This window comes from Oncorhynchus keta, chromosome 35 (genome assembly GCF_023373465.1).
Source record: "Oncorhynchus keta strain PuntledgeMale-10-30-2019 chromosome 35, Oket_V2, whole genome shotgun sequence".
Taxonomy (NCBI): Eukaryota; Metazoa; Chordata; class Actinopteri; order Salmoniformes; family Salmonidae; genus Oncorhynchus; species Oncorhynchus keta.
In genome coordinates this window covers 8,953,932-8,966,370 of record NC_068455.1, presented here as the reverse complement: position 1 = coordinate 8,966,370, position 12,439 = coordinate 8,953,932, and the positions used below count along the sequence as shown (strand labels likewise).

Here is a 12,439-nt window from a genome sequence, read left to right as displayed (position 1 = left end):
TTTCTATGAAGTGTTTATGTGAGATTTCTTAAATGCTGATGCATTATGGGTAAATATAGTAACACTTTATTTTACAGACCACTGCTTAGAACGTTACTTAGAAATGAATTATTAAAATTATAATTACCTGAGAACTACATAGTAACTACACTTCCTTTTACAAAAACCTCACCATGTTCCATCTGGTTCCAGGTAGGTAGCTGACGAATTGTTTTGAATAATTTTAATGAAATCCACCATTACAGATTACAGAATGACAATGTGGTTCAAGTTTAGTGGGAAAGCCACTTAAAACAGAACTGGAGTACAGTTCATAGCAGTGAACACAGTGAACACATAATCTTGGCTCGAATACCCATACTAATTACATACGATTAGTTAATTTTAGGATGCTGTAAACAAACGGTATCCTTGCAGTTGAGTGTACTAGCGCTTCGCCTGTCTACCGGAAGTTGATGCTATTGTTATGCAACCTCTTGCTAGCTTTTTAGCATAACAAATCACTAGCTAAACCCTTCGTAAATCCAGAGCGTTGTCAGATTGTCCGTTCATAAATGCAGAGTGTTTCGCTCTCGGAGCGTTTAGAGCCCACACAGGACTCTCTGGCCGAGGAGTAGGTTTAAATGCAGAGTGTTTCGCTCTCGGAGCGTTTAGAGCCCACACAGGACTCTCTGGTCGAGGAGTAGGTTTAAATGCAGAGTGTTTCGCTCTCGGAGCGTTTAGAGCCCACACAGGACTCTCTGGCCGAGGAGTAGGTTTAAATGCAGAGTGTTTCGCTCTCGGAGCGTTTAGAGCCCACACAGGACTCTCTGGCCGAGGAGTAGGTTTAAATGCAGAGTGTTTCGCTCTCGGAGCGTTTAGAGCCCACACAGGACTCTCTGGTCGAGGAGTAGGTTTAAATCCAGAGTGTTTCTCGGAGCGTTTAGAGCCCACACAGGACTCTCTGGCCGAGGAGTAGGTTTAAATGCAGAGTGTTTCGCTCTCGGAGCGTTTAGAGCCCACACAGGACTCTCTGGCCGAGGAGTAGGTTTAAATGCAGAGTGTTTCGCTCTCGGAGCGTTTAGAGCCCACACAGGACTCTCTGGTCGAGGAGTAGGTTTAAATCCAGAGTGTTTCTCGGAGCGTTTAGAGCCCACACAGGACTCTCTGGCCGAGGAGTAGGTTTAAATGCAGAGTGTTTCGCTCTCGGAGCGTTTAGAGCCCACACAGGACTCTCTGGCCGAGGAGTAGGTTTAAATGCAGAGGGTTTCGCTCTCGGAGCGTTTAGAGCCCACACAGGACTCTCTGGCCGAGGAGTAGGTTTAAATCCAGAGTGTTTCTCGGAGCGTTTAGAGCCCACACAGGACTCTCTGGCCGAGGAGTAGGTTTGATCCGATCCAGTCAAGCACCCAAGCTAACTGGCTAACGATGGCTAGCTACTTCCAGACACAAGTGAGAGAACACCTCACTCTGACTATTTTACTCGCCCTAGCAGAGCTGATTAGGCTGTTTTCATGTTATCCAGCGCGTTGGATGACTGTATCTGTGCTGCTGGCAACAATTGCATTTTTTTTTTGCCTATGTTTACTGACACCGGCCATATTCAACGAGCATTCGTAAATTCACGAGTTATTCTGCGCGAGAGTGCTCTGAAATCGGAGTAGATCGTTGTTGAATCGCATGACAAATAACACTTAGAATGTAAATAATCAAGTCATTAAACTTTGGGTAGTTAGTTAGATAGGAGACAGTTAATATAATGCCTGGCAAGTTCAATGTATTAGTAGCCAACTAACATTAGGTAACTGCTGTAAAGCTACGTGGTTAGTAAGAATAGTGTAGCTAACAGTTAAAAAAATATATATATTTAACATTTATTTAAATAATCAAGTCAGTTAAGAACACATTCTTATTTTCAATGACGGCCTAGGAACAGTGGGTTAACTGCCTTGTTCAGGGGCAGAATGACAGATTTTTACCTTGTCAGTTTGGGGATTTGATCTTGCAATGTTTTGGTTACAAGTCCAACGCTCTAACCACTAGGCTATCTGCAACCCTGCAATATCAGGCAACATAACGTGTAATGTAGCTTATTTGAAATGATTACATTTTTCAACATTTTCTTAACATTTGTCATAATTAATTATTAAAGCATACAAACTATTTTTCACATGCAGCAATGGATATATATATTCACAAAAGGATATGGATACATGACAAGTACTGGGTGTTCATAGTAGTTGTCGTAATCAGTGCTATTGTCAAGCTTGGTCTTCTATCTGTTTCCCTTTATGATCTCAGTCTGGAATCAAAATGAAGTCAGTACAATGCAGGTGAACTCAGTAGAATGCAGGTGAATTCAGTAGAATGCAGGTGAACTCAGTAGAATGCAGGTGAATTCAGTAGAATGCAGGTGAACTCAGTAGAATGCAGGTGAATTCAGTAGAATGCAGGTGAATTCAGTAGAATGCAGGTGAATTCAGTAGAATACAGGTGAACTCAGTAGAATACAGGTGTGGTAGAATATAAATGAACTCAGTAAAATACAGGTGAACTCAGTAGAACATAGATGAACTCAATAGAACACAGGTGAATTCAGTAGAATACAGGTGAATTCAGTAGAATACAGGCAGAGGATGATAAACAACCTTGATGAAGTATTCATGGAACCTTCCCTCTGGTTGGAGGTCATTTAAACCTTCCCTCTGGTTGGAGGTCATTCAAACCTTCCCTCTGGTTGGAGGTCATTTAAACCTTCCCTCTGGTTGGAGGTCATTTAAACCTTCCCTCTGGTTGGAGGTCATTTAAACCTTCCCTCTGGTTGGAGGTCATTTAAACCTTCCCTCTGATTGGAGGTCATTCAAACCTTCCCTCTGGTTGGAGGTCATTCAAACCTTCCCTCTGGTTGGAGGTCATTCAAACCTTCCCTCTGGTTGGAGGTCATTTAAACCTTCCCTCTGATTGGAGGTCATTTAAACCTTCCCTCTGGTTGGAGGTCATTTAAACCTTCCGTCTGATTGGAGGTCATTTAAACCTTCCCTCTGGTTGGAGGTCATTTAAACCTTCCCTCTGATTGGAGGTCATTCAAACCTTCCCTCTGGTTGGAGGTCATTCAAACCTTCCCTCTGGTTGGAGGTCATTTAAACCTTCCCTCTGGTTGGAGGTCATTTAAACCTTCCCTCTGGTTGGAGGTCATTTAAACCTTCCCTCTGGTTGGAGGTCATTTAAACCTTCCCTCTGATTGGAGGTCATTTAAACCTTCCCTCTGGTTGGAGGTCATTTAAACCTTCCCTCTGGTTGGAGGTCATTTAAACCTTCCCTCTGGTTGGAGGTCATTTAAACCTTCCCTCTGATTGGAGGTCATTTAAACCTTCCCTCTGGTTGGAGGTCATTTAAACCTTCCCTCTGATTGGAGGTCATTTAAACCTTCCCTCTGATTGGAGGTCATTCAAACCTTCCGTCTGGTTGGAGGTCATTTAAACCTTCCCTCGAGGGATAATGTCAGCAGAGCGATGCTCAGTTGAGGACCAAGCATAATCTGTTTACACTTCTAAGGGAATATCCTAAATTGTAATACAATTTTGGGCGGTCAAAATTACACCAAAAGTACACCTATTGTGATCTGTGATCATTCAGGAATTCGGGGGGGAATACAATCCAGCATAATGATACACAGTAAATATAATATTAATAATAATTACACATCATCAGCAGTATGACAGCGAGGTTAAACAGGTATTATGCAAATCAGTCGAACCTGGTGTGAGCAAACACTTTCGGAAATATCCCATTTTTAGAGAAGGCAAAAAAAAAATCTCATTTTGAAATGCATTGAACATCATTCAAATTCATGAGGTCTCTCTCTGCCTTAGATCAAAATGAAAATGTTGTGGGTCACTAATAACAATGCAGTGGAGGAGTTGCATTTTTTTTTTTTTTTTTTTTTTGATAAGTAAACATCTCAGGAAAGGATTTAAAATCGGTATCAGCCTAGCTGAACTTATAGGAATCATATATAGGAGAATCATTATCTGGTTGAGATTGCATCGCTTACAGCCAGTATAATAGAGAGTCAAGTTAAACTCCACCAAGGTGGCTGTGGATATGACATTTTCCAAACAGTCAGTAGGACTCACATGGTTTAATATTAAGCCTGATTGATTTCCTGGCTACAACTCCATCGACTTTCACACTCCACTGGGGTGTAATTATGTTCCATGCTAAAGAGGAACCTCCAGGCCTTTGACCAGGGGGAGTTGTGCATGCTCCCCCCTCCCCCATGTACATCACAGTTTTCATTACAGCAAAAATCAAAGGAGATGTTTCATTAAAGAATAATAACCAAAAAGATCAGATCCTGAAGGCAGACTAGAACATGGTTTGATAGTACACATACTGCTTGGCCTCTGGCACTACAGACAGGAATGTTGAACATTGAATATACCTCACAATGGATGATCATTCCTTGGAGAATGTAGCTGAAGTGATGGGACTTAATGAGCGCCAGGTTGGCCCATCCCATGATACTTAAGACTAAAATTGACATGACTAGATCAGGTAGTATCTTTCCCATTTCATTGGGCTTGAGCCTTATGGCTGAATCTACAGCTATAGGACGTGGAGTCATCTAAAAAGAAGAGTGTAAACATAATTCTAAATAGTTTTAAAGGGCAGACCAGGGCAGTTTAGAGGCTCACATTGAAAAGCAATAGAACATCTGATCTATTTAGAACATAGAAATAACTAAATGGCTTACAGACATACATACAGACATCCATACAGTCATCCATACAGACATCCATACAGACATCCATACAGACATCCATACAGACATCCATACAGACAGACATACAGACATCCATACAGACATCCATACAGTCATCCATACAGACAGTCATCCATACAGACATCCATACAGACAGACATACAGTCATCCATACAGACAGACATACAGACATCCATACAGACATCCATACAGACATCCATATAGTCATCCATACAGACATCCATACATACATCCATACATACATACAGACATCCATACAGACATACAGACATACATACAGACATCCATACAGCCATCCATACATACATACAGACATCCATACAGACATCCATACAGACATCCATACATCCATACAGACATCCATACAGACATACAGACATCCATACAGACATACATACAGACATCCATCCATACATACAGACATCCATACATACATCCAATTGTCTCTGTAATTATCCTAAAAATAAAAAAACAGAGCATCTGTGGAAATAGGGGCTGTTGATCCCGTGGGAAGAAGACGAATGGTTAAAAACCTTGAATCATGACTGAGATTCACAGCAGAAGACAAGGCTTCTGTTATTCACTTGTGTTCTTATGAATGTTTTATTGTTTAATGTTTCATACCCTACTATCTTTGTGTGTGTGTGTGTGTGTGTGTGTGTGTGTGTGTGTGTGTGTGTGTGTGTGTGTGTGTGTGTGTGTGTGTGTGTGTGTGTGTGTGTGTGTGTGTGTGTGTGTGTGTGTGTGTGTGTGTGTGTGTGTGTGTGTGTGTGTGTCTGAAGTTACCACTCTACTTATGAATACGTCATATCAACCTTTTAAAGTTAGAAACCATAACAAACTGCCAACCCTGCCTTTGTTTTGGTAGTGAAAAAAAACTGCCGGATGGGCCTGGAGAAATGGAACCACTCTCAAATGTATAGGCAGAGCTATGGGTGCAAGGACTGACCATCTATGATATCAAAATGACATTTAATTTATACGTTAAAAAAAATGGATGTAGGAACTGTGGATTCTCTTATATCAAAGAATCAACTTTCATCACTGCAGGTCTGTCTGATATTGTTAATTGTTTACTCCATGTGTAACTCTGTGTTGTCTGTTCACACTGCTATGCTTTATCTTGGCCAGGTCGAAGTTGTACATGAGAACTTGTTCTCAACTAGCCTACCTGGTTAAATAAAGGTGAAATAAAAATAAATAAATTTGAGGTTTTTTTTTTATAAAAACAAATAAATTAGGGATATTCACTTTCATTAATGGAAGAATATAAGGGGGAATTATTAACAAGTTTGTATTGCATTGGTATTGCATTGGTCATTAAGGTCACGTTGGGGGGGGGACTGAAATATCAGATCTCAGTGGACAATGGATGCTATGTTATGATGCATAATCTAATGTGTTGGTTGGCCAATTTTTGCTTTTTAGTCTTTTCACATTTTAACTATTTATTTCATATTCCTCCTCTTCAAGGTCTCTACAGTACTAGCAGGAATAGTGGAACATTAATCCCTCACCAACCGAATTCCTGCCTTTTATCCCATATCTTTGGGGACCAACTCCCGAGTTTTCTTACAGCCCTCTGACTGGGCTAAATTAGAGTGCCACAGCCATGACTGAACTGCAGAAACCCAAAAGAATACAAATTATTTCATTTGATGCAGGGGGCTGAGTTGACTAATCATGTTCAAGTTAAGATAGTTTTCACATCAACTTTTAAATACACTGTCAAAACATGCTCTACCAGCAGGTTGAGAATAAGGTAAAAGGGTTCATTATGTACTTATTAAATCACAACTTCGATCTACTTTGATCATCTTATTTACCTATGGCGTTGCAGGAGGACAAATCGGCGATTATTGATAACCACAAGCCATGTGGGAACAGAATAACTCATCCATATAGGAACGCAATGAACGCGTGAATGCAGAATAGATTGTGTCAAGGTAGAATGAAAACAACTTTCTTTGAGTGCAAGCTGCATAGCAAGCTACATTATTCAAATTCTCCTACTTCCTGCTTCTCAAGCATCCACGGGGGAAATGATCTACCGATGTGATATTTTGTTTTAAATCCTGACATTTTCTTTCCAGCAGAACTGGGGCATATCTGATTAAACAAACTAAACAAAATACATATTTAGTAGGGTATTTTAAAAAGGCAGAGAGAGAGAGCCTGTACTTGCCCAAGTTGGAACCAAGAGGCTGGCTGGACGCTCTATCTGTTCTGGTAGCTGTTTCCCGGTCACATTCATTTCCCATTCAGCCGCTGGCTCTGTCCGCAGACCTCGAAGAGACTTTCATGAGTGAGTCATTTATCCAACAATGGTCTGTTAATGCCGTTTTACAACGTCCCATTCACCAAGAGGCACACGGAAGAGCAGACTGACCAAGCATATAGCCAGTGCGCAACGGGGTAGACTTCAAAGGTAGGCAGGCAGACTACTTCGCTCAACAGTGCACTGTCTAGTCGCTATGTGACATTTCCCGACGGTGTTTGTAGATCTGGTAGATAGTTAGCATTAATTGCGTGACTATCTGAAAATAGATGCACAGCTCAAAATGTTAGATAGATGAATCCATAAGTGAGGTTAAAACAGCTACCGCCGCTCTTCGCTGCGTTCTGTGTCGTGATTGGTGAGGCGCACAACACACCGCCTGTATGTTGTCTCCACCTGTTGTCATTGTAAGAAATTAAATTCATTTTATATTATTTAAAAAACTATGTATAGTAATGTTTTATTAAGCATGGATTTCCATGATTAAAATGGTTAGTTAGGCCTTTATGTGTCTAATTAACAGAATCTTCAGCCATGAGTTATTCCTCTCAATAATAAAGGACATGATTAACATCTACATTTTGAATAAATTAATGTTGATTTTGTCATATTTCAAAGGGAGCAGGACTAGACTTCAAACGTCCAAGACTCTCTGCAACAGACCTCGAAATGTATCTTACACATTCAATCAATGATTCAAATGTATTGTTGTTTTGAAAAACATTGTTAAGAATGTATTTGGATAAGGGAGCATAACGCTGTGAATGCTCCCGAACGCTAACAATAACAGATGTAAGGGAAATATAGTTCCACGTTTTATTAGTCATATGTACAGGATACACATCCAGCGAAATGCTTACTGGTGGCAGGTTCCTTCTGAACAGTGCAACAACAATAAGAAATAATAAACGATAAGAATGAACCTAAAGTAAACGAAAGTAGAATAGAATAAACATTTTAGAGTAAATACAATACAGGAGGATATAGTTTACAATATATTCTTTGCCGAATATGTGTGACTCTGCAGAGGGGCTTTTCACTTCACCCTCAAATGGAAAAAAATAACCCTCTTCTCCAGCCTAACTGCCCATGGTATGGATCACTCTCACTGCAACCAATGTGGTACTGTCTCCTCATACTCAAGACAGTTATGTCGTCTCAGATTCCATGTGTTTGATTCAGCCCGGGATTCGGAAATTGGTAGGATTCATTTGCACTTCCCGTTGGAAGCCTGTTTAAATGGTGCAAGAGAAATGTTGCAGTTTTGACAAAAAAAAATAAATCGATGCACCTGATGAGAGGAAGTACTTGAGGTGTTATTTCACTTATTGAAGCGAAAATGAAACACTGCAGTCGAACATGTCAACTCTGAAAATCTTGCCATTATTGCAAAGCATAAGATCTTTCTATGGAAGAAGAATCCTACTACTCTGGCTCTGATGCCTCTTCTCCCCCAGGAGGCTTAAAAGATTTTTTTTTTTTAAATTTTACCAGGCAAGTCAGTTAAGAACACATTCTTATTTTCAATGACGGCCTGGGAACAGTGGGTTAACTGCCTGTTCAGGGGCAGAACGACAGATTTGTACCTTGTCAGCTCAGGGGTTTGAACTCGCAACCTTCCGGTTACTAGTCCAACGCTCTAACCACTAGGCTAGGCTATTTGGCATGGGCCCTCAGATCCTCAAAACGTTTTATAGCTGCACAATATTGAGAGCATCTTGACTGGCTGCATCACTGCTTGTTATGGCAACTGCTTGGCAAGGTGCAGTTTTTGCCATGATACCTCTCATACTGTCTGCGTCTGAGTGATGTAATCAGGGAGGACAGGCCATGGTTGGGCTGGCTGAGGTCCCTGGAGGGCAGGCAGCGTGCACCCAATGGTGCGTTCGGCTGACCGAACAACACTCTGTAGAGCCTTGTGGTCAGTGGCGGTGGAGTTGATGTACCAGGCTGTGATGCAACCCGACAGTATGCTCCCGATGGTGCGTTCGGCTGAGCGAACAACCCTCTGTAGAGCTTTGTGGTCAGTGGCGGTGGAGTTCACGTACCAGGCTGTGATGCAACTCGACAGTATGCTCCCGATGGTGCGTTCGGCTGAGCGAACAACCCTCTGTAGAGCCTTGTGGTCAGTGGCGGTGGAGTTGACGTACCAGGCTGTGATGCAACCCGACAGTATGCTCCCGATGGTACGTTCGGCTGAGCGAACAACCCTCTGTAGAGCTTTGTGGTCAGTGGCGGTGGAGTTGACGTACCAGGCTGTGATGCAACCCGACAGTATGCTCCCGATGGTGCGTTCGGCTGAGCGAACAACCCTCTGTAGAGCTTTGTGGTCAGTGGCGGTGGAGTTCACGTACCAGGCTGTGATGCAACTCGACAGTATGCTCCCGATGGTGCGTTCGGCTGAGCGAACAACCCTCTGTAGAGCTTTGTGGTCAGTGGCGGTGGAGTTGACGTACCAGGCTGTGATGCAACCCGACAGTATGCTCCCGATGGTGCGTTCGGCTGAGCGAACAACCCTCTGTAGAGCTTTGTGGTCAGTGGCGGTGGAGTTGACGTACCAGGCTGTGATGCAACCCGACAGTATGCTCCCGATGGTGGAACTGTAGAACATTTTGAGAGCCCTCTTGTTGAAGGTTGAAGTGTCCCTGTCATGCCTTATTCACCATGGTGTCAATGTGGTTTGACCATTTCAGCTCTTCGGAGATGACTACGCAGAGGAACTATTCGTTTTTGACCATCTCCATGCTGGCCACATTGATGAGGATTTGGGCGTGCCCGGCCTGGTTCCTCTTGAAGTCCACAATCAGCTCCCTTTGTTTTGCTGACATTGAGGGAGAGGTTGTTTACCTGGCACCACGCCGTCGTTGTTGGTAATCAGGCCCCTACTACTGTCGTGTCATCAGCTAACTTGATGATGGAGTTGGAACTGTGTGAGGCCACGCAGTCGTGGGTAGACAGGGAATAAAGGAGGGGACTGAGGACGCACCCTTGTGGGGCCCCCATGTTGGGGATCAGTGTGGAGGAGGTAATGTTTTTTACCTTCACCACCTGAGGGCGGCCTGTCAGGAAGTCCAGGACCCAGTTGCATAGGGAGGAGTTCAAACGCAGGGCTGTGGGCTTTATGTTGAGCTTAGAGGGCACTATGGAATTGAAGGCAGAGCTGTAGTCAATGAACAGCATCCTGACATATGCATTCCTTTTGTCCAGGTGGGTAAGGGCAGTGTGCAGTGCAATGGCAATTGCATCTTCCGTGGATCTGTCGGGGCGGTAGGGTCGAGTGTGTCGGGGAGAGAGGAGGTGATGTGATCTTTGACTAGCCTCTCGAAGCAAGTGAGTGCTACGGGTCGGTAGTCAATCAGGTCAGTTACTTTCCCCTTCTTGGACACTTAGGATGATAGTGGACATCTTGAAGCAGGTGGGGATAATGGCTTGAGCTAGAGAGAGAAAATGTCCGAATACACAACGTCTGGGCCGGCTGCCTTGAAAGAGTTAACGCACTTGAAGGACTTACATATGTCCTCCATGGAAACCCCAAGGGGTTCTCCTCTGCATCTCAGAGTCGTTATGCTCAAAGCGTGAGAAAAAGGTGTTTTGCTCATCTGGTAGGGCGGCGTTGGTTTCCACGACGTGACTGGCTTTCTTTTAGTAATCAGTAATCATTAGAAGTTCCTGCCACATATGCCTCGTGTCCGACCCGCTGAATTTCTCCTCTACTTTTGTCCCTATACCTGTGTCTTGGCATCTTGAACGATCTACGTAGGTTCGTGTTTGTAGTTTAACCATACTATCGACCCGAAACATATTCCAGGGCACGTGATCAAAACTGTCTTGGAGCATGGATTCTGATTGGTCAGACCAGCGTTGTACAGACCTGACCACCAGAACTTCCCTCTTGAATCTTTGTTTGCAGGTAGGGAGGAGCAAAATGGAGTCGTGGTCAGATTTGCCAAAAGGAGGACGGGAGATGGCCTTATAAAAATTGTCGAAAAGGCATATAGCAGTAGTCAAGAGTTGAATGTTCGTGAGTTGGAAAGTCAATGTGTTGATAGTAATACGGGAGCACAGGCCATAAATTACTTTTGTTAATGTCCCCCTCCGACAATGAATGCTGGCTCAGGATACGCTGTCTCCAGTTTGTTCAGGGTCCAATGAACATCTTTGAGAGACTTTTTGGTGCCAGTTTAAGGGGTCGGGATGTACACAGCCATAGCGATAATCCCTGAGAACTCTCTCGGAAGGATAAAAGGACGACATTTGATGTCCAAGTATTCCAAGTTGGGAGAGCAGAAGCTTGCAAGTTCCTAAATGCCCCCCCCCCCTCCTCCTATCGCACCACTTATTGATCATGAAGCATTTGTTCTTGCCACAGAGAGCCTGCTTCCTGTCCGCTCGATTCATTCTCACATACAGTGTGGCCTTCATAATTATTGGAGCAGTGACATGTTTTTTTTTGTTGGCTCTGTACTCCAGCACTTTGGATTTAAAATGATACAATGCGTATGAGGTTAGTGCAGACTGTCAGCTTCAATTAAAGGGTATTTTCATCCATATCGGGTGAACCGTTTAGAAAGTACACGCTTGGTGTGGTAGGAATATGGGACCTACTAAACTTTTGACTACTTCAATACACATACAGGTGCATTTGTCCCAGAACTTTTAGTGTCCTAAAATGGGGGGGATGGTGTACAAAAAGTGGTGTAATTTCTAAACGGTTCACCTGATATGGATAAAAATACACTCAAATAAAAATTAAAAAAAATAAAAAATTATTTAACCAGGCAAGTCAGTTAAGAACAAATTCTTATTTTCAATGACGGCCTAGGAACAGTGGGTTAACTGCCTGTTCAGGGGCAGAACGACAGATTTGTACCTTGTCAGCTCGGGGGTTTGAACTTGCAACCTTCCGGTTACTAGTCCAACGCTCTAACCACTAGGCTACCCTGTCGCCCCATATTCATAGGTTTATTTCAAATTCAAACCTTTGGAGTATAGAGCCACAATTTTAAAAAAATGCTTCACTGATCCCTTACCCTCCTGTACTCCCTGTTCATCAACAACTGCATGGCCGCGCATGACACCGAAACATCATCATTAAGTTGGCTGACGACACAACAGTGGTAAGTTAGCCTGATCACCGACGACGATGAGACAGCCTATAGGGTGAAGGTCAGTGACCTGGCAGTGTTTTGCCAGGACAACAACCTCTCCCTCAAAGTCAGCAGGACAAAGGAGCTGATCGTGGACTACAGGAAATGGGGGGACACACCCCCATCCACACAAACAGGGCTGTAGTGGAGCGGGTCGAGAGCCTCAAGTTCCTCGGTGTCCACATCACTAAGAATCTGGTCCACATCTGGTCCACATCACTAAGAATCTGGTCCACATCACTAAGAATC

The 12,439-nt window shown here is 43.2% G+C and overlaps 1 protein-coding gene across 1 annotated transcript in view; it reads right to left on the bottom strand.

The window, feature by feature from the left end:
* Nucleotides 1–7,389, bottom strand: part of LOC118369031 (gamma-2-syntrophin) — a 110,051-nt gene extending 102,662 nt beyond the window's left edge. Inside the window, exon 1 of the mRNA XM_052496345.1 lies at nucleotides 6,951–7,389. Within this exon, the coding sequence (XP_052352305.1) occupies nucleotides 6,951–7,019 (69 nt within the window). The 5' untranslated portion in view covers nucleotides 7,020–7,389. The remainder of the gene's footprint in view (nucleotides 1–6,950) is intronic.
* Nucleotides 7,390–12,439: the final 5,050 nt, after the last annotated feature.